We start from the raw sequence: 24,424 nt of genomic DNA, 5'->3' as shown, positions 1-24,424 counted from the left end.
TTTGAGCAGATATGGAACACGAGACTTATGTAATTAGCCTGAGGTTCCACAGGCTGGATTTGAAACCAAATCTGCTTGACTCTGAAATGAATCCTCTTATGATTATGTTGCTCTGCCTTTTTGAATCCAAATGCTTATCTATAATAGGATTCCCTTGCAGATGTGTTAATTTACTGATCTGCATTGTGACTACTCAGTAACAATCGCTTTATTGCTGTGATTTTTAACTACACCAGTGTTACATGGATACATTTTTGTTTTAAAACATTTCGATGTTACAAACAAACTCAAGTTCTTACAGCCACCCCAACCCAGTTCTCTATCAGAGGTAAACCTCATTTACCAGTTATTTGTGTTTTTATCTAGATTTTTATATGCATTTTTATGTACACTTACATAATACTTAGTGGAAATATGTTGTTTTGTCACATCCAAATATACTGTGTATGTGCTCAATGTATTATTATTCTTCAGGAGGCTTTTAAAAATATTAGGAATATATCTTAGGGTGTTTTCCAGGTCAGTAACTTTGATATTCACTGTATTATTGAATGCTACTATATATAAATATATATATATATATATATTGTGTGTGTGTGTGTGTGTCTGTGCACACACAATAGACTTTATCTGGTCTTTCCCCTAATGACTGTCATTCCATTTCACATGAACAAACCTGCAGTGATTTGTAGGATGTCATGCCTTCTTAGAAGTCAATTTCTTTCTTTTTCTCTCTACAGTAGGGTTTTCTTCCTTCCCTGTATGATATAGACAGGCCTCTTGGCTTCCAGGTTGGGTTCTTTTGACCTTCTTGAATCCTATTAAACATAACAACCCAGGAAGCCTTTTTTCTGAACTGAGCTACTTTAGTGAGTTTGGATGGGTTCACACAGGGATCTGCATGTTGGTCCCATCCCATATACCTCTGTCTTCTGTCGCAGATGAGGTAAGTCTGAGATGGTGCTACTGTTGGGTCCACATTTTAACTGATCTAAACCACGAATCCTGCAGGATTCTAGAAGGCTAACATCCATTTTTCTGCATTTAGAACATGGTGATGGCTCTCATTCCACTAGCTGGTTCAGGAGGAAATAGAGATGAATTCATTATCTTATATCATTGTGCTGCTCTTTGTGAGACTAGATAATGCGGCCATGGAGTCCTATGTGAGAGGAGGTCCCTGGGAGCTGGGTGAGCTCTGTCCTGGCAACAGCCTGCCAGTGGTTTTTCTAAAGCAGAGTGGGACCAGTACACATTCGGAGAATGAAGCTGTTTCAATCGCTTGCTTTTGGCTTGAGGTCTGGAATTAGTTATCTGTGGTCAAGCTGGGCTTCTGCCATTGCAAAGATACAGTTGAATGTGGCTTTGGGCACTGGCCCTCAGATGGAGAGGGAGCAGGCCAGAGGGAAGTATCAGTGGTTTTCCATCACAAATAATCTCTGGGCAGTGTTTGTCTGGCACTATGCTGTGGATACTCTTGACCCTGACCTTGGAGTGGGCTGTGGCTTGCCACACACTGGAGTCCCTAATGGACTGTGGGCTTGGATTGTTGTATCTTAGTGCAGTGCATACAGCAGAGTGGCTGGGGGCTGCTTCTCAAGACCTGGTACTTTTAAGTATTATTCTGTCATGATTCTCATGAGCTGGACCATATTGTTCTTTCATGTTCACAATTGGAAACAGTGGCCAACAGTCCTCTAATGATTTATTGAGCATCCATGTGCCTAACCTCTGAATAAGTATAAGGAGTATAATAAATCAGAAAAAGAAAACAAGGTGATTGCCCTAAGAATAATATAATCTGAGGTATTCATAAAAATGACAGTCATAGGCATTTATGAAACGGGGCTTTTAACAGATGCAAGGTGAGGTGTCTGACTCCTCACTATTGAATTAGTTGCAACTTTGATGTCTGAGTTGAGGTTCAGAGATGTGCACAGTTGTGAGTCCACTCCAGTCTTGCTTTCTCTTCTTAGAGCCATGCCCTGTAGTCCCCAGACCCTAAAAGAATTTCATTTCTTATTTTGCTTTTAAAATAGTAGAAAAGAACAGAAGCACTCAACACATATTCAGAGAATAAATAGGGAACTGTTGATTTAAATGCAAAAGAGGATGTGGGCTGGAGTTGTAGGAAGAGTCTTCACAATGCAATCAGTGCTGGTGTTGGGAGTCATAAAGGAGAAAGTCCAGACAATAGCCTCCATGAGAGAGGGAAATGGGAGGCAGAGAAGGCAGACAGACCATGGTAGTCTCCAACACTAGGCAGGACTGGCATTTGCCATGATGTGGCAGCCAGGCAGGGATGGAAGAACTAGGGCCTCAGTGATCCTGGAAAGACTCTTGGGAATTTGTCTTAGAGTCAAAGCAGTGTTGGGGCCTGGCTGGGGCTGGATAGGGGTAGGGGCTGTCATTGCAGTCAGCTAGAGTGGTGGCTGTCAAATCATACCTCTCTGTTCTTGCACATGCAGTCTCCCTGGAACACAGCCACACCTGTTCACTCATGAATTATGTTACATTTGTTTTGGGTTACAAGATACAGTTGAGGATAAAAACTTCTCAATTTACCATGGGGTCACATCATGATAAATTCATTGTAAGTGGAAAATGTCATAAGCAAAAAGTGCACTGAATACACCGAATGCAGGAGGCACGGATGGGTATGTTGTATATAGGATGGCATGCAAAACACAAATGAAATCTCCAAAAAGTGGTGGGACACAATGCCATTTGTTTCCCCTTGTGAGGACTGGGTGCCATAGCTGGCTGCCAGTGCTCAGCCCCAGGAGAGAGTATGTGAGCACGTGGCTGGGAATAGGTCAGATTCCAACTCTAAGTAAGGGTTCTTTTTAATGTGAGTCTCTTTTTGCTCCATTGTGAAGTAAAAAATAGTAAATCAAATCATTGTAAGCCAGGGACCACTGTAGTTGTGGCAGAGGTTTACAAAACCTAAAATATTTACAATCTGGTTCTTTTACAGAAAAAAAAAAAAAATCTTTGCCAACCTGAGCTACATCTACTCATAAATATCAGAAAGGAGAAGCCTGGTATGTGGTAGTTGTTATAACTGATAGATATGAGATAACAAATGCACAAAAATGAACAAAATAATGCTAACAGGAAGGGGAACTATCACGGCTGTGGTCACTTGCTAGTTTTAGAGTCCATCACACAGAAAGGAGTCCAATAAGAAGAAGCAAAGAGACTAATAAGAGACTTAAACGGTGGGGATGACTTAGTTTTCCAGAGTTCAGGGTCAAGTGGAGGAGAGAGAGAAGGGGGCTGAGGGGCTCAGATATAAGCAAGGAGAGTGATAACGGGTTCTGAGAAGTGTGCTCGCTCTGATGCAGAACATCTGGCAGCCCCCTGAGAACTGGCAGAGAGCCTTCCAGAGCCCTCTCACCTCTGGCAGGGACGTGGCATTGGGAGCAGGGGTGCTGGGCTGCAGCTCAGCTCCATCAACAGGCTGACTGGGGTACAAAGGCAGAAAGTTTTTCTTGTTTTAAATAGCAGCCATATGCTGGTTGCCAGCCCACCATCTTCATCAGAAGTTCATAAAGGGGAGTGGGAGCTTGCTGGGTAGATGAAAAGTAGCCCATGTTCATACCTCAATTTCTGCTATTGTCACTGGGAGCCTAGTAGAGGAACCAGGGGCTGGGCAGGGCCATTGTAGACTGACAAGTGCTGAGGCCTTCTGAATGCCTGTCAGGAGGAGACAAGGGCTTAGGTGGCTCAGACTAGGATCCAGGATCCCAGAATAGCCCCACGCATCCCTGAAAAGTTGGAGAGGTGGGTGGGTGGACATCTCATCCATGGGACAATGTCAAGTACCTGAATAGTGTGAGTGATCAACCAGAAGATGCACAGGCCCCTGAGCAGGGAGAGGAGCCAAGGAGGAGAATTGTCTCTTTGGAGTTGCCACCTCTTTGGAGAAAATGTTGTCAATAATCAGCAGAGGAGGAGTTTCACATACAGTGTGACATTGTGATTTCACATGAAGGTGTCTCCTCAGAAAAAGTTATTTACACAAACGCGTAAGAAGTCTTGTGTAGCCATGATGTTCATTGTAGCATCATTTGTAATAGCAAATTTTTTCAGAAATTTTTATTTTTTAATTTAATTTATTTTTTATTGGTTCTTCTTTCTTTTTAAAATACTTATTTTTCAGTTATAGTTGGACACAATACCTTTATTTATTTAGTTAGTTATTTTTATGTGGTGCTGAGGATCAAACCCAGGGCCTCGCACATGCTAGGTAAGCGCTCTACTGCTGAGCCACAACCCCAGCGCCTTTTTTTAGGTATGGAAAAAGGAAAAACAGTGGAATGAATCTGACATAACTTTCCCATGTCCATATAATAGCAAATTTTAAAAAGGAAAAAAAAAAACCCAAAACATTTCTAAGTGGTTGAATGGAGAAGTAGACAGTTTATTCACAAGCTGAAATGCTATACAGTGGCTTAAATGAATGAATTATTGTTAGGTGTGTCAACATGGGTGTATTGCAAATATTGAATGTTGAGTTAAACGACCGAGCTGCAGCACATAGATCCTATGCAATAGCATTTACAAAAATGTAAAAGTACTTAGAAAGGTTATTTTTCAGGTGAACACAATCAATTGTTAAATCTTGTCAATGCCATGTAATCGCCAACTCATTGTGCTTTTCTGTGTGTTTGAAATAATTCATAAAAAATACAGAAAGAAATAGAGAGAGGGAAACACACATGTATGTGCACAGGCACGCAGGGCAGTGGAACAGAGCTGGAGGAATCAGAGCCAAAGCTCAGAAGCCAGAGCCCTATGTCTGTGTGCATCTCACGCTGTCTTCCAGGTCACCTGTGTGTACCGAGCAATTCAAAGTGGAACCTGGCATAGTGCCGGGCTCATGGGGTCAGGTTGCCCTATGCATGTGTGTCACGGATGTAGCCATCTGAACATTTCAGGTTTATGAACTTACTGTCAAGGTTTGGGAAGCTCTAGTTTTACAATAGGCAGGATGAGCTATTTCTTCTCTAAGTGACCCCCCTTTACCTGGCAGATGTCTGGATCCCCAAGTAGAGGATAGTTTGCTTTTTTTTGTTGTTGTTAGAGTGAATTCTACAGGTACAGTCTCTGGCTATGAGGCCACACCTCTCTGCCATCTGCCCCTCACCTCAGGCCAAGTGGGCCCACAGGACGCTGTGGTCGAAGCGCTGTGTGGTGTCCATGCTGGAAAGGACAGAGTCAAGGGCACCTTTGATTCCACAGGCTCACTGGCTCCTTGAGGTGGGTTCAATGAACAGCACTTGCTTCTGTCAGAATGAATGAGCAGAAACTGCCGGAGGCCTGGAGGAGGCTGAGACAGAGAGAGCTTCCTTTATTGGGAAGTCCCTACTCTCAGCAGCCACTTTTGGAAAAATAGCAAAGTCAGTGTGAGTCTGTCGTGCAGCGTGCAGCAAGAGAGAGCGTACACGTGGTGCTAAGCATACTTCCTTTGATGAGGGTTATTTAGATGCTAGAAGAAAGTTTGTTGTGACATCAGTCATGCAGGGAGCCCTGAGAATTTAGCTCTTACAAGATGTTTGCTATAGATAGTATGAGGAAAGTCTCTTCATTGGAAAACAGCTTAGCACTATGTTGGTGAGATAATAAAATTTAAGGTACCGAAGGGGCTGTATGGTTATCTGAGTTAAACCTCCTGCAGTAATGATAGAATGGGACTTGACAAAGATTCTCTCCTCCAAATTCTGGTCAGGCTCTTCTGAGCTTTTTTTTTTTTTTAATGAGGCCCCAACCTTGGGCATGTTCTCAAGAGCCCAATTTTAGCAAGAATCCTGCTAAGTCAGGTTTTTCTGAGAATCTCCTAGCCTTGATATCTGATCAAAGTCCTCATCCTCCACTGTCCCCCAGGTAACATCTGATCACCCTGGCCTGCGTTTAACAAGAATCCTATTAGGATTATTAGCAAAGAAGTACCCTACCCTGTCCGTAATTTTCTATCCACTGACCCTGCCCCCCATTCCTTGACTATAAATTTCACTTTTCCTTGTTGTATTTAGAGTTGAGTCCAATCTCTCTCCTCTACTGCAAAACCCCGTTGCAGTGGGCCTTATACCTGTTGCAGTGGTCTTGAATGAAGCATACCTTACCATTTTAACAAGTGTCAGAATAATTTTTTCTTCTACAGGTTTAAAGAAGGGGCTTGTCCAGGGAAACACTTTGAGTCATTTTAGAATCAGCCCTGGAGTTGGATTTTCAGATTTAATGTTTGGTGTTCCTTCTCCATACATGCTGTCTTTATGCCTTAAGGAACATAAATCAAAAAATAATTCATTCTATAAAAGATTTTATTTGGATTAATAAAAGTATGCAACTGACAGCCTCTAAAGATTATGGTTTGTCTCCTGCACTGCTGCGGCGAACACCATTTGCCCGGGGCGGTGGTTGATTGGTCATTTAACATTAATTCTAGTATGAGTGAATTACAGAGCCTTCCTTGCCAGTAGACACTGCTGGACTGTACCATTCTGCACCAGTTGTGCCAGCATCCAAAGTATCAAGTGTGTTTCCTAGGGGTGGCTATTTGTTGAGTTACCACTAACTTTAGTAGTTGGGTAAAAACTTGTGAGTATGTTTGGAAAACCTCATTCATTCATTCATTTGCTCTCATAGACAAAGACTAAGCCAACAATACAAAAGCCAACTTATTTTGTACTTTCTTTGCACGTAAGGGAGTCACAGTCAAGGAGGAGGTCTCAGAATAAAGATAGTGCCACTCAAATGACAGGATAAGTGCTAAAATAGAAATATGTGCCAAGGGCCACGAGAACACACAGGAAATTGTGTTTAAGCTCCTAGTAGGAAAGTGAGAAGGGCCACAGGGTTAGAGTTAGATGTTGAAAGCTGGAGAGAAATCTGCCAAGAAGAGGAAGTGGGGGATGGCTGGTTCCGGCAAAGGGAATGAGAGGTGCAGAGGTGGGGGGCAGTGGAAACACAGGACATGTTTAGAAGGGTTTTAGTGAGGCTTCTGAGAGAGATGTAGAGAAGCAGGTGGCTGGAAATGGGTCTAGTGAGAGAGGTTGAAGCCAAATTTTACACGACAGTGCTTGTAAGATGAAGCTGGACTGTACACATGTAGTAGTTGATTGCTCCCAAGGAGCAAGGTGGATAGATCTGGGCCATTGAAATACAACCTGTTAACAGCATGAGGATGGGGAGGGAGAACACTTGAGTTGGGGGTTGTTGCAAGACCCATGGCATGAAAATGGAAAGGACACCCTAGTGTTATTCAGAAGACAGAATTCTGAAGTTATTCAGAAGACAGAAGCTTTAAGAGTCAGAGTCTGAACTGGTTTCGAGAGATAAAGGCAAAAAGCAAGATTGGGAGTGGTTCCCAGAGCCCTGTGCCTGATGTATGCAGGAGACAGAGCATGAGGATTCAGCTTTTGGGGGTCTGATTATTAAAGTTAGCAGAACTGATGCCCCGTGGAGCCAGTAGCTTAAGGAAGGAATTGGAGATCCTGAAATTTGTTTATTCAGTGAGTGAACTGGCTGTGTGTGATGCATAAAGCCTTCTGTATCTTCTGGTGAAAAAAAAAAGAAATGAACAAGTGCCTTTTAATTTTCATTTATTATTTTAACATTTCAGTCATTTCCATTTATCTGCATCCTGTTAGGAGCTTTCTCATGTTTGGTGTTTGTTTTGTTTTTTATCCTTTTAAATTTTTTTTAAGAATTATTTATTTATGTACGTATCTATTTTTTTTTCATCCTTTTGAGTGTCATGTGAGATTAAAGTATTCCCATCTTTCAGGTAACCTGAGGCGCCAGCAGGTTAAGTAACTTGCATCTGGTCATGAGGAGAGAGCTGCAGATCTAGGAATGAAAGAGATTTGCTGTAGCCAACGTTCACATTCCTCCTTATCCTAGTCCTCAGTGATGCTCCTTATCCTTGAGGAGTCTACCTTGTGGTTGGGGAAACAGAAAGTAAAGGAAATGATCATGACCCTGTTGCAGAGTTAGCAAAGAGGCAGAAGGATGGGGGGAATGTGTGCTGGTCCAGAAGAGAGGTGAATGGTATGGGAAGAGGGCTAGGGAAGCCTTCCTTAGCAGGGAAGGTGAGGATGGGCATTTTAGCTTCATGCTTGAAGACAAGGAATCTGCCAGGTGGCATGGAGGTGGAGATAAGCCGTCATGTAATTCTGCTAACTAGTCTTCTCCAGCTAACCGTGGCCGAAAGTGGGATCACAGTAGAGAGGTAAGGTGGATGAAGTCTCAAAGAAAGGGCAGGAGTGGGTGGTACCAACATCAGGTGGAGCCAACATCAGGGGAGGCTCAGAGCCAGAGTCAGGAACTGAAAGAGAGGCACAGTACATACAGATGGTCACGTGGTCATTTGATCCCAGAGAAACCAAGTTGATCCCTAAAGCCTGAGTTGGAGAAGTGTCTCAAGTTGAGTCAAAGGAGGTGGGAAAATGAAGACATGGGTGGACTGGGCAGAGGGAGGTGTGTGGTTGGTGGGAGCAGGACTAGGCGGAAAGTGTGGATGGCTCGGTGGCCACTCACACCCCACTGTTTGCCACCTTTTCTCCTTTCTCCACCGTGGGAGAGCAGGATGGAAGAGAAAGAGTCAACAGAGGTTCGCCTGCCTTTGTTCCTTGAGCTTTTACCTGTGTTTACAGCAGTGAGGCCAATCCACTAGAAATTAGGCTTAAAGGAGGAGCAGGTAGCTCAAAGGATAACTAGGTTAGGATGATGAACTGCTAGAAGCAATTCCCTGCCATTGACTCTTCACGGTGGACCACCATGGACCATTGTTCCTAAAGGTCTCTAAAGCATCGGACCTTCTGTCCAGCAGGGTCTTATTGGGCCATTGGACTGCACAGAGTCTTGAGCACTTCCTGTTTCTATGAGGGACCCCTTATTTCAGGATTGGTAGAGGAGGTGTAAAGTTGATTGCACTCTGTGACCTCAGGAGACAGTCTGGCCTCTTTCCCTGTGGCCTTCACTTCCCACCCTTGTATCAGGGGCTGGTTGGAGGGAATTTATGCCCCTGCTCAGCACCCTATAGAGAGCCACAGAGTGAGCCTCAGGGGAGGCAGGCAGTCTCCAGTGGCTCCTTTTATCGTACAACTTCACAAAGGGCAAGAAAGTAGGTCTCTGTGAAAGACTAGGAGTGAAGGGGAGCAGGCTCAGGTAGTAAGCAGGTGCATTAGTCTAATTGCTCTTCTCAAATTAATGGGGCTTTTTATCTCTGAAGAACACTTTTAAGCACTCATGTGATTTGGGAACAAAGATACAGGTCAGAGGACAGCCTGGCTCCCCTTTAAACACAAACCCCATTTGATAAAACAATCTCTCTCTCTCTTTTTCTCTTTTACTGCAGGTCAACAGATTACGGCACCACCTATGAAAAGCTGAATGACAAAGTGGGTTTAAAGACTGTCCTCAGTTACCTCTACGTCAATCCCACCAACAAAAGGAAGGTAAGAGGCAGGGTCAGGAGGCTCTGGACTCTCCTGCTGAGTCGCAGGGCTGCTTAGGGCCAGGAGTTAAGAAAAAGCCCAGGAATCATGGAGTCACTTACAGAGTGCCTGATTTATATGCCCAAAACTTCACATACAGTGCCATTCTAACAGCCTGGAGAGGAACAATAATAATAATATCAACAGCAGCAGTACAGCCACCTGTGAAATTATATAGCATGTAAAGGGTTCCCCTGTGCCAGGCTCACTGCTGAGTGCTTTGCATGTCTTACCTCATTTGTGCTAACAAGGAATCTATAGAGTAGACATGATTCTTATCCCACTTCACAGGTAAAGAAGCTGAAGCTCAGAGACACTCAGTAATACTCTAGCTTGAATCAGACAGTACTAAGCAGCAGACCTAGAATTCAGGCATGGGTTCTGCTGGATTCTGATTGGGTCTTTGCACAGCCTCCACCTTGGTTTAGTTTCTGATAGAACCTTATTCACAGGGAGCCCCTTCTTGCCAGGGGAAGGCGAGGTGGCTTCTGGATCTGCAACTTTATCCTGAGTTAGTTCTGAGCCAGAGGGCAGTGCTGGTTCTCTGGATCCTTTGCTTCTTTCTTTCTTTGGGACTAGCAAGCAGGGTGACATCATCTAAGGTCAGGCCTTGGCCATGGGGACCTACTAGGAGGAGGAGGCCTGGATTCCATGGAGCAATGGTTGGTGATAGCAAATAAATACTGTACCATGTATTGAACTTGGGTAAATGTGATCTTTATCAGCTAGGAAAGCTCTCCTGTTTATAAATTTAGGCAGACCTGCACCCAAATGGCCATTTAAAGGTTATTTCAATTTTTCTAAAAAGCTAAAAAAAAAAAAATTACACTTTCGGGCTTTCCTCTTGCAGTTCAATCTCATTTCTCAGTAGTTTTGCAAACCCTTCCTCCATCCAGGTCAGCTCAGGAGTGAACTTCCTCACACAGTGCACATGTCTCTGACCCCTGATTCCAACATGGTAGAGCCCAGACTGTGGCTGTGTGCGAATGATTACTTACGCAGTTCAACACAGAGCAGCTCTGACTCCAATCCTTAGCATCTTAACATACATCCCATCTCTCCTCCCCTCAGTGCCCCCTACATACCCACAGCAAGGAGAGGAAGCAGAATTGCTGGCTCCTGGTTTAACACCAATGATGGATTGATTAGCCTAAATGTCTAGCCAGCACCAGGCCTTCCCAGACTCCCAGACTATGCCATTGGCCAAATACCAAAGCCTTGATTATCAGGATGGCAGTGGAGACTCCCTGCTACTGGGTTTAGTTGAGCAGTTAGTTTTCCAGGTCTCAAAGGGTTGTCATGTCTACATTTTCAGTATTGTTATTTGAGTTATAAGATTTAGAGCCGGAAGGGATTATACATTTCATCTATTCATTTGTGAACTGTGACCATGTTACAGATGTGAGTCAAGTTCTAGGTCTCCTCTTAGAAACTTGTCTCTGCCACGAAAGTTTTCATATATAATGAGGGGTTTATGAACACCCCAAATCCCAACCAGGAGTCCAAGATGTCAATGGAGTCTTGGTTAAGGATCACCCATCTAGGCTGGGCATGGTGGTGAACACCTGTAATCCCTGCAGCTCGAGAGGCTGAGGCAGGAGGATCACAAGTTCAAGACAGCCTCAGCAATTTACTGAGGCCCTACATGACTTAGGGAGACCCTGTCTCATAAAGGAAAAAAAAAGGGGGTGGGGTGGGTGGGGCCAGGGATATGGCTCAGTGGTAAAGCACTTCTAGGTTAAATCCCCAGGTATACCAAAAGAAAAAAAAAGAATCATTTGTTTATAATAACAGCCTCATTTTACAGATGAGAAAACTAAATCCATGTGTCTAGGTAGAAAAAAGACCCAGGATCTGAACTCAGGACTCTCAATTCTCAGCACAGAGTTATTCACATCAGTCTATACTTGTCACCTTTTCTTTCTACTTAGTGGTAGCCCAAGGGGTCAAAATTGCTCCGTGATCCAGAACTAGCAGCTGGTACTAGTTTATGATGGACACATGATGAAAGTTGACTGAATAGAGTCAGTGATAATCTGTATTAACTCTCCCTCCACCCTCACCTCCTCAATGAGGACGAAGCTGAGGTCCGCCAGGTTACTCAGCTCATCTCATGACTCCCACTCTGGTTTTCTTCCCATCTCTTCATGAGTGACTTGGGGTCAAATGGAGCCCCAGGGGGAGTGTACCTTTCTCAGGGAGCAGGAACTGGGTGTTTGGCACATGGTGGATGCCCATTAGCCCTGATCTCTAACCTCTATCTGGACAACAGAAAGGCCAGTCATATTTTCATGGAGGTGACAGATGAGCTGGTTCTGGAGGATGTTTCTCTGTGTCACAGGTAGGGTCACTCCTGCTCACATCTAGTTTGGTTTCCATCTGTCCTGTGGGTCGCCTCTTGGAGACAATCATACTGATGCCTCTTTTGGTCTTTTGCTCTTTTCTTCTGCTCCTGACTGTCAACTCTCCTTCGTGCAACTTAGAAGTTCTTAGAAGTGAGAGAGAGGAAGGGCAAGTAAAGTCTGGTGCTGTGGGCTGGAAATGACCAGCACAGAAATACAGTCCCCATTTGTCCTTCTCCAAAGTGACAACCAGGCCAATGGGCTTTCTGAAGCAATTTCTCACAGGGATTATTGCCCAGTAAACAGAATCCAGGTCTATTTTACTCATCTAATCTGAGCAACATCACTAAAGTAAAGTGAACTGCCACCTAGGAGACACTGCCACCCAGAAAGTCGACAGTACACACACACACACACACACACACACACACACACACACACACACACACACACACTCAGACACTCAGATTGGGGAAAGACAAATGACAGGCTGATGCTATGGAATATATATATATATTCATAAGGACCCTGTATGATACTAAAGTGTTTTCTGAATCATCCAAGGAAAGATGAAATTAGATCTGTTTCATTGCACCAAGTGGCTTAGATTGTATTTGGAGTCTCAGGATGAGAATGACACATACATTCTACATGATAGCTTTGTCTTAGAGTGTTGGGTTTAGCAGAACTCCCCTTTCTCCACCCTCTTAGGCAAAATGACAGGTTGATAGAAATGAAAATGTTCTCATTTATTAATCGAGAGCTTTGCATCATTATGACTTTATAGTGCACTTAAAAAAAATCCTTCTTATATTTATCTGGAAGGGTAAACCTGTGGTCACCTGGATTCTTTTGATTCTTTCAGTACCCAAATTATCTTTAGCTCCCCATGTTCACCAGCCACTAATGGCAGTGGGCTCCAGCAGATTTTTCAGTTAATCTCGTGGAAGCAGTTGCTTTTCACCTAATGAGTTATTTATTTAACAGATGGCTGCTGCTTTCCTTGGAGGCTATGAATACATCAGATGAGATCTGTTGCCCCTGGCAAAACAGTAAATTGTGCTTGTATTTATATAGTTGCTCCCAAAGCTAACTGTTGACTTTCTTAACACTTTTTTTTTTGACAACATAAAATCTCCAAATACAGATAGCTAATAAGCCATTAGGTAGAAACAGAAGTGTTTCCTTGCATGTAGTTTCTTTCTACCAGAAATACTTTTAGTTAGCAATAAGAGCACCTACTTTGCTAAACTCCTTTTTAGGAGGTTTAGCTTCATTGTTCTCTAATCTCTCATCCACTTTAGAAAGCAGGCACCATAAGGAAATGGACTCCAGTAAATTACTCCTGGGCCCTATTACCATACACGATGGATTTGAAACAAGCTTTCCCAGTGGCGTTTTTTTGGGGGGACAAATTAATCAAGATACATTCTGTAATGCTGGGCTTCCTTATGGGAATTGGGGTGTGGGCTAGTGGCTACTGTCTTTCTCACAGGCAATGAGCATGCTATATTATCATATTTCTAAATGAGGGTATTGATATGAAATGCCCGGAGCTGCTCCAGTTGGAGTTGTTCTAGACCATCTCATGGTGTGGTGGCGTCAGCATTATTTTAATGACCTTGACCTGGCCTGACTGCATTTGACGTGAATTCTGCAACCCTGGCTCATTGCCTTTTTCTAGTCATCAGCCTATTAGCTCATCACCTGGGTTTGAGCCCAACTTTGTTAAGAGAGCCCAGCATTGCTGGATGTTTCTGATCTTGGCACTTTAAAGATGAAGAGCAGTGTATTAGTTCTGGAAGCAGGAATGTGTAGGGTTTGCCTCCTGGAGGAAGGACCCTGTTATGATTGGGGCTGACCGGTTTCTTCTCTTTGAAGGAGATTAAACATCCCTGGGTCCAAAGAATTCATTACTCCCATTTGAGTCTTGTCCTCAAGCTCCTGCAGAATGGCAAGTGTCCACGTCAAGTCTGTGGTTTGTACAGTCAGGCTGAGGACTGTGGCTTGTACAGTCAGGCTGAGGACTGTGGCCTCTACCATGGAGGGGCTTGATTCCCAGGAGTGAATCTTATTGAGAAAGAATCCATGAGTGGGCAGGGAAATGAAGGCATGTTGTGGTCTATTTGCTCTGGCTCAAAGGTGACTGCCACCTGTAGCTTTGGAAACAATGTGTTGGAAATGGCAGAGAGAATACACAGGTCTGACTGCCAAGGAATGTGAGCGGAGTGTGGCAGAGTAGAAGTGCGTTGCCGCCTGGTCTGCCATCAGATTAGAATGATGCCTTCTTTTGGCTGAGCTCTGATATGTTCCGGACATAGTGCTAAGTTCACTAATCTATACTCTTTTTTTTTTTTTAATTGTCACTACTATATACTATTTAAAAATAATATTTATTTTATTTCTTAGTTTTAGGTAGACACAGTATCTTTATTTTATGTTTATGTGGTGCTGAGGATCGAACCCAGTGCCTCATGCATGCCAGGCGAGCACTCTACCACTGAGCCACAAACCCAGCCCCACCATATACTCTTAAATTTCACTGTGAGTCCCTGAGCCTGTAGCTTCATCTTCCTTTGACAGATGAGGAAACTGAGGCTCAACAGGTAGCTCACTTGCTTTTTGTAAAACTCTTAGTCAAATGGGGGTCCAGGATCCTCATTCATCACTCTGACTATAGAAGCTAGCTGCCACAGCACAGGTACCAAGAGCAAGTGAGTTGTAGTCATTCTGCTATTAGGAATCACCTATTGCCTGGCATCTTCTGCTCATTGGTGATAGAGGATTAGCAGCTTCTCAGAGGAGGAGGGAGTGTGAGATCCTCCATTCCTAATTGATTTGCCATGAGAAGGATAATTACTTCCAGGCTACCCTGCAGAAATACAGTGGGAATTACCAGTCAGATTTCTCCCATGAGCAAGCCTCCTCTGTCAAGCTGTTGACGGAGTGCTGTGTGTGGGGTCGGCGCTGGGTGTTGCCTGCGTGGTTCTCCAGGTACAGCAGTGAAAACCTGAGCTCTCTTTAACACCTCAGGGAAACCTCTGAACAAAACATAACACAGCATTTTAAAGTGTTGGACTCCCGCTTTCTCTGACCCATGTTTCCCAGGATTGTTGGAGGGTCGGGGAGAGTAAACAGCAGGCTAGTACTCCTTCCACCCACAGATATTGAAGTCTCTTATGCAAGTCAATGCAGGGGGAAAAAAATGTACATGGAAAGGTAATTTGAGGCTGTTAAGCAATCTGTTAAGTGTGTAACTCTGAGCAGAGTCTTTTGAGGGGGAGGTTCCAGGTTTCAGAAATGTGCAATCCACCTGGGCAGACAGAATGCACATGGTAAAATGATTACATACGTAGACCTGCAGCCTCAAGTTCCACGCATGCTGGGGCCAGAGGGTACTCAGGGAGGATGTGGGCCAGGCAGGGGCTCGGGAAGCCCTTCCATAAAGCCCTTCCACCATAAAGTTCCAGATAGCCATGATGTGAAAATGAGGGCCTGGGGTAGCCAGTTTTTTTGGACATCCTTGTTATATTCTAATTTTAATAAGAGATTTTTCTATGTAGATTTTTAATACGAAATTTCTGTATTTTTAAAATATTTTCAATATATTGGGATGTGGAGATCAGGGGTTAGGTCTGGAATCCTATATCAGATCTACTTTGATCCCATATTCTGGGTAATAAGTCAGTCTACGGGTGAAAGTTTGGTATTTGCAAAGTGTTCTTTAGGGCCAAAGGAGAACACTGCATAGACTTGCTTGCTGGGGACCAGTGCTGATTGGCCTACTTGCTGGCATCCTGATTATAGACAGGAATCCAGGCTCCCCATGAGCCCTGTTACCTGACTCTGCCTCTGGTGCTGACCACAGGGAGCTTGGCCTCTGCTGCCCAGCTGCCTGCTTCCAGACGTTGGTGGGGAGGATGTGGCTCCAAGAGCCTTTGGACTTTCGGGAGCCTCTCATCCTGCCTCGCCCGGGAGGCACGCTGCCACCTCCTCTTTTTCCATCTTCTTCCCTGTCTCTTAAAACGAAACCTGCTGACTGCCTCAGAGATTGATTGTTCCACTGATGGAGAGAAATGGTCCCACTCTTGTTAATTCACAGCCATCTCGCTTTTCCTGCCTCATAAATTAACATGGTTACCAAGAGGCTAGAGCAACGTGTCAGGAGATGTGTTTAGAGGAAAATGTGTGAAAAGAAGAAAGGAAGAAATAAAAGAATGGTACTTGGATCAAACCTCCTTTGTTTACCGATTCCGAGCCCCTGTCTTTTTCTTCCTGGCGTGTGCTCCACCACCTCCCCTGTTCCCCCAAAGGGAAAGAATCAGACCTCATCAGGGGCTAAGAAGTCAGAAGAAAGGAGGATCAATGAGGGAAAGACACTTGGTTTAGAAGTTTCCATCTGCCTTTGCGAGTGTGACCCAGTGATGGAGAGGCCATGAAGCCTGGTTCGATTCAAACTAATCACTTAAAGGAAAAGGAATCTAGAGTAATTCTTGGAAATTCACTCTTTAGTCACAAAGTCCCTTTCTCAGCAAATATATGTATGTGGTTCCCTGTATAAATTACTGCAGCATGCGCTAGCCAAGAATTTATTTAAAGGCTCATTAAAATGATTACTAGTTTTTTCTTTTGCATTTTATTTGAAAATGGGAAGAATATAAACCTCTAGCCTGGCTTTTCTCCAAAGTGCCCTTTAGGATTTGCATCGAGTATATCATATTTTTAAAAATAAAGATAGAATTTGCACTAAGATTATCCATGCGTTTAAGAGGAATAATAAAAATTAACCACTTACTATGCTTTTTAGAAGTTTGTTTGTCCAACACATTTTTTAATTGGTTTTTTATTGATTTGAGGTTTTATGTGTGTCGGTATGCATGTGTATAGAAGATTTTCCATAAAGAGTATTATGGAAGCTTCAGAGCTAAAAAGTAAGGAAAGAAAAACCCCTTCTAAACTCTGGTTTGAGCTGAAGCAAGAATGTAAAAAACATTTGCTGGCACCTGAGATGCTAGTCCCATTACACTGATGGGGTCATTTAATGGACTTCATGGCTCAATGTCCTAGGAAAAGGGATTCCATTCTGGGTTAGATGTCAGTCTGGGGCACAGGGTAACGACAAGGACAGAGCTGGTAGTAGGAGCAGGAAGATGAAGAAACTACACAAAGGAGAGGACGTTGTACTGCAGTTGAGGGAGAAGATAGCAAACCACACGGGATCACCAGTAGAGATCATGGGAATTCCACACTCTGAAGGCAGGAAGGTAGCACACCTCCATCTGAAAGAATGGATGTGGCACTGAGCTTGAAGAAAGATGCCATCCCATGGCATAGTCAGAGCCTTTGAAAGGCCGAGGCAAAAATTGAGCAGACTTTGAAAGGAAGCCTGGGATTTGGAGAAGGAGGGAGAAGAAAGAATGATCCCATAGATAAATGAAGGCAGGGGAATTTTAGTGCGCATGTTGGGGTTGACAATTACAAGTTGGAAGAGAGATCCAGCAGGGCTAGACAGTGTAGGTCACCAAAAGCTCAGAGCTGGAGTTGGTACTCAGGGAGCCAAAGTGGGCTTCAGGGGCTTCATAGCACCAGAACCTTGTGTCAGGAAGGCCGCCGACAGCCTCTTGGGCTGGGAAGAGCCCTAGTGAAGCATTCCACCCCAGCCTTGCTGGACCTTCCGGGCGTGTTTTCTGAGCATCATAGACAGGAGCAATTTTAGCACAGAGCTTGAGAAGGCAGAGTGTTGTGTTCTTCCTAACATTCCGGCGCTCACTTATACAGCAAATGGAACTCACTGCCCCTTAGGTAGATCTCGCTGTAACGATAACAACCACCACCACCAGAGAAAGAAATGACTCTATTTTTTTCTTCCTCGGTGAGCTCAACCAAGCAGAGAGATTGCTACTGGCAAGCACATCTTGCCCCTGGCCCGTCCCCCCATTACGGGTCCAAGGTCAGAATGACGGAAGTCAGCTCTCAGCACACATGCTGCTGGGGAGCATTTCTGGGTAATGAAGGGCAAGCATCCTGGGAGCCACAGGTCTGCCAAGTGGCTCGGAGGCAGATTTGGAGCCAGTGAGGCTCTTTCCTCCACACTGGGGTCTGGGCTGGTTTTGCAGCCTGTGACACTGGCCTCCGTGATGAATGGAGGCCTGAGTTGGTGCCAGCAGTCCCATGTGGAGGGCCTCCTGAGAGCAGATGCAGACAGTCAGCCCTGACATTCCACAGCACGAGTTTAACTCAGAGAAATGGCTCCGACTGTCTGGTGATGACCAAACAGAGGAAAGAAATGAGCTAGAGAGGATGAAAGTATGAGAAATGCACATGATTATCTCCCCTGCTGGGCTGCCAAAGATGGGAAAGAGTGGTGGTCAGTTTAGAACTTGATAGCCATTTCTGGTTCCTCGCTAGTGCCCAGCGAGGTAGGAGGGTGTGGAGGAAGGAGCTTCACGGTGCATCCCATACCTCACTGTGTGACCTTGAAACTATTATTTAACTTGTCTAAGCCTTAGTCTTTCTTGGCTGCAAATGGGAACCTAATTATTACTACTATTATTTTAAAACAGCTTTGAGAATTAAATAATGCAATGCAGACAGAAGACCTGACACAGAGGAGGCGCTCAGCAATCTGACTTCCTTCCCCCCAGTTAAATGCACCTCTCTGGCTTTTTCCTCTGCTGAACGATGTCTCCATTTCCGGGCACCTCATACCTATCTATCTTCTCCCCTCAAATCAGCATCAGGCAAAGTTTTTCCAAATGAAAACTGCCCCCTCTGCATCTTTCTATTTCGGTCTCTATCCACCCTTCTCAGGAATCTATTAATAGTTTATATCTCATTTCATTTAAAAAGATGGTTGCCAAGCCCTGTGCAGTATGTGCAAAGCAAGTTTCCACCCATATTCTCCCAAGCTCCATAAGGCAGGTAGAGCTGGGAGGACAAGAACTCCCATCCAGGTCTGTCTGCTCCAGAAACCAGACAGTCCCTCCACCATCGAATACCCATGACACCCCACCTCCACCTGTGGAGTCACCTCAGGTTCATTGCTACTTCTTGGTGTAGATTAGCCTCCTTGACAGCACACATTTATGGATCTTCTTGTGGGGTGGAGGGCACCGTGCAGGCATTTAAGGCTGGGCCCTGCACTGGAAGACATATTTAAGTGGATGTTCATTTGGGAGTGAGAGCTAGGAGAAAGAAGGTGGCTGGAGACTCTGAGGGACCTGTCGTTATGGCAGCAACGACTGACCAGACATGGGGACCAGGACTCATACCTAGTCAGACATGAGAAAGATCAACAGTTGCTAGCATATATTGAACACTTTTCCCATAAAAAAAGCATATAGGTAAATGATGCTCTCCTTGTTATACAAGAGAGAAAGAGAAAGAGACAGAGCTAGAAGAACCAGAGAGAGAAAGAAACCCATGGAGGCAAGAAGACTCAGCCTTCCCAGCTGGGTAGCAGCCAGGCCAGGACACCCATGCTGATTGCCCATCTTTGGAGCAGTATGTTCTGAAGACCATGTCTTCTTGGCCTCCCATGACATAGATGGATACCCTGACCTTCCAGAGCCTCTTTATGTATCTATAAAAGGAGGTTAGATATGGGAAGGGATGCGCTTCCTTCTAGTCCAATAATAGATCCTGTGCTGTGAAGTTATGAAAAATGTTCCTTGCTGAGAAAAGTTGTCCAAAGTGCTGCTGAGTTTTCTGAATCATAGGACAAACAATTGAGTGTGGTGAACAGGAGTAGTAAATAGCCTGTGGGGAAAGGCCTCAGCTTTCAGTAACTGGTAAGAGTGAATGCCATGCTCTGGCATTTCTACGTGTTAGCCCTACAGGGAGGGGGCTGGCTGGGTTCTGGAGGGTCCCTTTCCACTTGGTCAGAAGGCTGCTGTGTAGAGATCCTCATGCTGCCTTTCAGCAGCTATGGCCTGGGCACATTATTAAGCATCCCCAAGCTTCTCTTCCTCATCTGTGCACTCAAGATGATACTAGTAGCCACCTCAGGCTGGTGGGAGGATTAAATGAGAAGTATTTGCAAGTGCTTAGCCATGATGGCCATGGTACCCAGCTAGTAAATACTCCTTAATATCACTTTTATCTACATCGTAATCTCAAAAGACAAGGAGCCACTATGAAGAAGAATCATTTCACGTTGTATCTGCCCACTTGGGATAGACACTCAGCCTGAGCACTTGTGACCCTCTCTTGGCATCCAGTGGTCTGTGTGGAGGAGTATGGAGCAGGCAGATGACTCCAAGCTTGTTGGGTTCAAATCTCCCATCTTTCACAGATGAAGGGATCATGTCCCAGTTGGGGGAGCCACTTACCAAGGTTTCAGAGCCACTTAAGGGTAGAACTGTGGTTTTGGAAATCAGATTTCTGCTTTCGAGCTTAGGCCTCTTCCTATAAAATTACACAGAAAGGCAATGCACAGCATAGGCAAACCTGGGCAGAAGAGAGTGACAGCTAGAAGCTTTGATGTGCTCCTTCTGTTGTCCAGTAAGCCTAGAGTTTCCAGGACAATGGAATTAGAAGAGGCTCGGTCAAGCTTTCACATTGGGTTGGCCCTGTTGGGGAACCTAACCATGGACATGTGATCATGGATAAATAAGGTCCCCAAAGTCAAGGTGGACTCAGAGCAGCCGTAGGCAGCAAGATATAAAGAAAGTCAGAGTCAAGGTTGAAGATGGAGAGGATATCCAAATTGGAGAGGGTCTGTTTACATGCAAAGGGTGAGAGAAAAGGCCCCAAACAGGAAGAACCAGCCTGAAGGTAAGAGACTGCTGGGATGGGAACCATGTCAGGCCATAGAGACCAAGGTAGGCCCAGGCCAGGGCTCAGGACTGACACTGAGGTCACTGGCACCTTTTGCTTTTGGAGGATGGTAGCAGAGAGGCACTTGACTGATTAAAACAGCCAGGTGGGCCCAGACAAGAAGGACAGTCACATAGGAAGAGTAGTGGAGAGATGGGATGCAATTATCCAAAGTGGTCTTTGGCCTGAATCTTAGCTCTTCAATCATCTCAGAGGAAGCAGCAGAATACACACACACACACACACACACACACATACACACACACACACACACAAGATTCTCTGGACCTTTGGAGAGGAGGGAACTGATAATGGAGGAGAAACTTAACACACGGATTAGTTCTGGAAATGGACTTGGGAAAAACGGAACTGCTGGCTTCCTGATCTCAGTTGCCCCACCTTGATTGCAGATCATAGAGCATGAGCATTCCAGAGCTCAAGGGAGACCAGCCTTGTAGACATAAGGCTGTAAAAGTTATTTCTCTGAGATTTCCTGGCATTAATGGCTTCTTGACATGGCTGTCTGGAAAACTCGTCTGGCTTCAGCTGGACCCTAAGCCATATTGTAAATGGTTGGGGGCATCTGCGCCATGCTCTTCTCTCGAGTGGCTATCAGAATCATTACTCTCTCCCAGCTGCTTGCACTTGGAGCTATGCATGTTGAGTTTACCGTGGAGTCTCAGGGCAGGTATTTAGGGCCTGAACCCTCAACCCCCTGGAAATGAGGAGGAAGAAAGGATGAGGAAGTGGGCTGCCACCCAGTTATCCTTGTAAAAATGATACAGTCAGAACATTTCATTTATCTTCAGGAATTGTCGCTTTGATCATGTCAGTCCTTACTTAGGTACCTTGAATCACTCCCCAGTGTCTATGGGAGAAAATCTGCATGGTTTGTCTGGTAGAGCATGTGGTCCTGAGCTTAGCTGTCCAGGCTTTTCTTTGACCTGCTCAATAGCATCACTTCTGGGCCAATGGACAAGTTTTAATTGCTCCAAATCTTTGGCCATTTTTCTTTCAAAGGGGATGATACCTCCTAATACCAGCTGGGATGCTTTGATGCTACGTCATACAGAAAACCCTGCTGCACCTGGCAGAAGCAGGGGAAATGTGTTATTTTTCATGATAAAGTTGAAAGGCAAGTAGCTGCAGGTGGAGAATTCTTTGGTTCAGTGTCATTGTCAAGGACACCATTCTTTGACTCCTTTTACTCTTTGGTCCTTGTCCTCAGGCTGATTTCCATACAATGGATATGTTATGGGTGTATGGGATTGTTGCAGAGGGTCTAGCACCCTACCTAGAAATGAAAACATCTGGAATAATGAGACAGCTCATTTTCAAATAAAGAAGGGCTTTCCAGAGGTCCACAGCTCCCAACAGTGCATCATGCCCAGGCTAGGACTTGCCATGCAGGCTGGGGGAGTCAGTGTGGGCCATGCACATGTCCACACGGAGTGGGATACTGCAACAAAATAAGTGTTGTTAGGAAGGAAAAAGGAGTGACACAAATAGAAACTGTGTTGGCAACTAATGAAGCCTGCCAGACTGCCTCCTGGGGTCTTTTGAGCATCAGTGAGATAAGCCATGCAAATCCTGTAAATGTTAGTATCTTTCCTATTTCCTGTCTTTGTGTCTTGCCTCTCATCGGTAAATGTGCACTCGATGTATACAATCTTATTCTTCTTTCAACATTGGGCTTCAGTCTTCCTTTTTTCGTGGAGCTTTCCACTCCAATATCTTAATGCTCCACTTTAAAATAATCCTAAATAGAGCTTCTTCTCCCAGTTTGTGAAACTCTACAGCAGCCTATGGATTAATTGCATTAGATAACCTAAGAGAACTTGAAAAAATACTGGACTCTAGACTTTACCTACCCCATGCTCCTCTTTCTTCCTAACAGAACTCTTATCTTGGTTCTATATGGCTAGAGAAGACTTGGGATATGTGCTAGACAGGAGGTCTCCTAAGCATTCCTGGTGGACAGTTAGGTTTGGAATACTATCTAGAACTAACCTCTGGGCTTCATCACTTCCTTCAGATAGTGGATAGCTTTCCAAGTCCTTCAGCATGGAACTGGGACTATTTTGGGGGGTCCCTGAGTGTTGCCTAACACACAGCCTGGGCATATATATGGTATCAGTAGTTTGAAAATGATTATGTCGGGCTGGGGATGTGGCTCAAGCGGTAGCGCGCTCGCCTGGCATGCGTGCGGCCCGAGTTTGATCCTCAGCACCACATACCAACAAAGATGTTGTGTCCACCGAGAACTAAGAAATGGATATTAAAAATTCTCTCTCTCTCTCTCAAAAAAAATGATTATGTTTTAATGAGTCTTTTGAATGAAAGAATATTTTAAAAATGTTCCCACTTTTTTGGGGGGTGGGGGCAGGGATCATGCAGGTAAACGCACTCATTCTGTCTATACCTCTCTAAAACCTAAAAACCCAAAGACGTTTGCTGGCTTACCCTTCTGTTACTTCCTGCCAAAGAGGTGGATGGATATGCCTCTTTTCCAGGTTTGTGGACTGGCATTTGCATCCTGCTTTGCTGGTTAGCATTGATTTTGAAGGCCTGAGTGTGGTTTCTTTTCAGCTTGTAGAGATGGAAGAGGTCAAAATCAACTTCATATAACCCTGAAAGCCGCCAAGACCTTGAAAGCGCACTTTTTGTACCTTTATCTTTCTACTAGTATGATATTAGCAGTATGTCACAGCACTTCCAGTTAGAATTGCAAGGAGCCAATGGATATTCTGAGCAGCAGAACATTCATCTGGTCTATGAGCAGAGCATTTTCTGTGCCTACGGAAAATGATCTGGGTACTGAAGGGCACCAACAAGAAATAATAAGTAACAGCCCATAACATGTTTACTATGTACCAGGGCAGGGCTAATTATATGGTTAACTCTTAACATAGTCCTTTGATCCTTATTAGCTAATACTATGATTTCCCCCATTTTGCAGTTGTGTGAATTGAGATGGAGAGAAAGTTGGTGACCTAGGTTTGAAATGAAGTTTAACTCAGATCCTTTACCAGGGCCCATAGTACTCTACTGAGTTCTGGAAAACATGTATCACTATTTTCAAAGGGCTTGGAATTGATTTTATTGATTCTCAACTCTGGCTGCCCTTCAGGATTACCTGGAGGAATTTTAAAACATACTCACTAGGCCTCGCCTAAGGAACTGTTTAAATATACCTATGCTGGGGCCTTGGATTTACACAGGTTGAGTATCCCTTGTCCAAAATATTTGGATTTCAGGTTTCTTTCTGGTTTTGAGGTATTTGTTTATTTATTACATGATGAATTATTTGGGGAATGGGACCTAATTCTAAACAGAAAATTTGTGTTCTATGTATATCTTATACATACTGCCTGAAGGAAGTCTGTACAATAATTACCACGTGCCTGTGTGCTGACCATGACAGGAGGTTGGTGTCACATCAACCCTCAAAAAATTTTGGATTTTGGAGCATTTCGGATTTTAGATGTTTGTGTCAGGGATGCATAACCTGTAATTTTATAAAGGTTTCAGAATGATTCTGTTGTGTTGCCAGCATCAAGAACACTAGACTAGTTGGGGTGAAGAAAAATTCACTCATCTATTTAATATCTTTTGATGTCCCTTGTGTCATGGGCCTTTGCTATCATGAGGCAGAAGAGTGACAGGTGCCCCAGGTCCTAGAAGGAAGGAAGGGGGGTGTTGATTCTGCCTGGCAAGTCTTGGAAGCTCAGAGGGAAGCTGATATTCAAGCTGTAATGGCAC

General features: G+C 44.4%; 1 protein-coding gene across 2 annotated transcripts in view; it reads left to right on the top strand.

Moving 5' to 3' along the window:
- Positions 1-24,424, top strand: part of Sorcs3 (sortilin related VPS10 domain containing receptor 3) — a 570,611-nt gene that overhangs the window by 241,914 nt on the left and 304,273 nt on the right. For both annotated transcript variants that reach the window (XM_078052889.1, XM_005333579.5), the window contains exon 3: positions 9,365-9,464. In XM_078052889.1, coding sequence (XP_077909015.1) covers positions 9,365-9,464 — 100 coding nt within the window. The remainder of the gene's footprint in view (positions 1-9,364; positions 9,465-24,424) is intronic.

The sequence above is a fragment of the Ictidomys tridecemlineatus genome, chromosome 1 (genome assembly GCF_052094955.1).
Source record: "Ictidomys tridecemlineatus isolate mIctTri1 chromosome 1, mIctTri1.hap1, whole genome shotgun sequence".
NCBI classification, from domain to species: domain Eukaryota; kingdom Metazoa; phylum Chordata; class Mammalia; order Rodentia; family Sciuridae; genus Ictidomys; species Ictidomys tridecemlineatus.
This window is presented reverse-complemented; position numbering and strand designations above follow the sequence as displayed.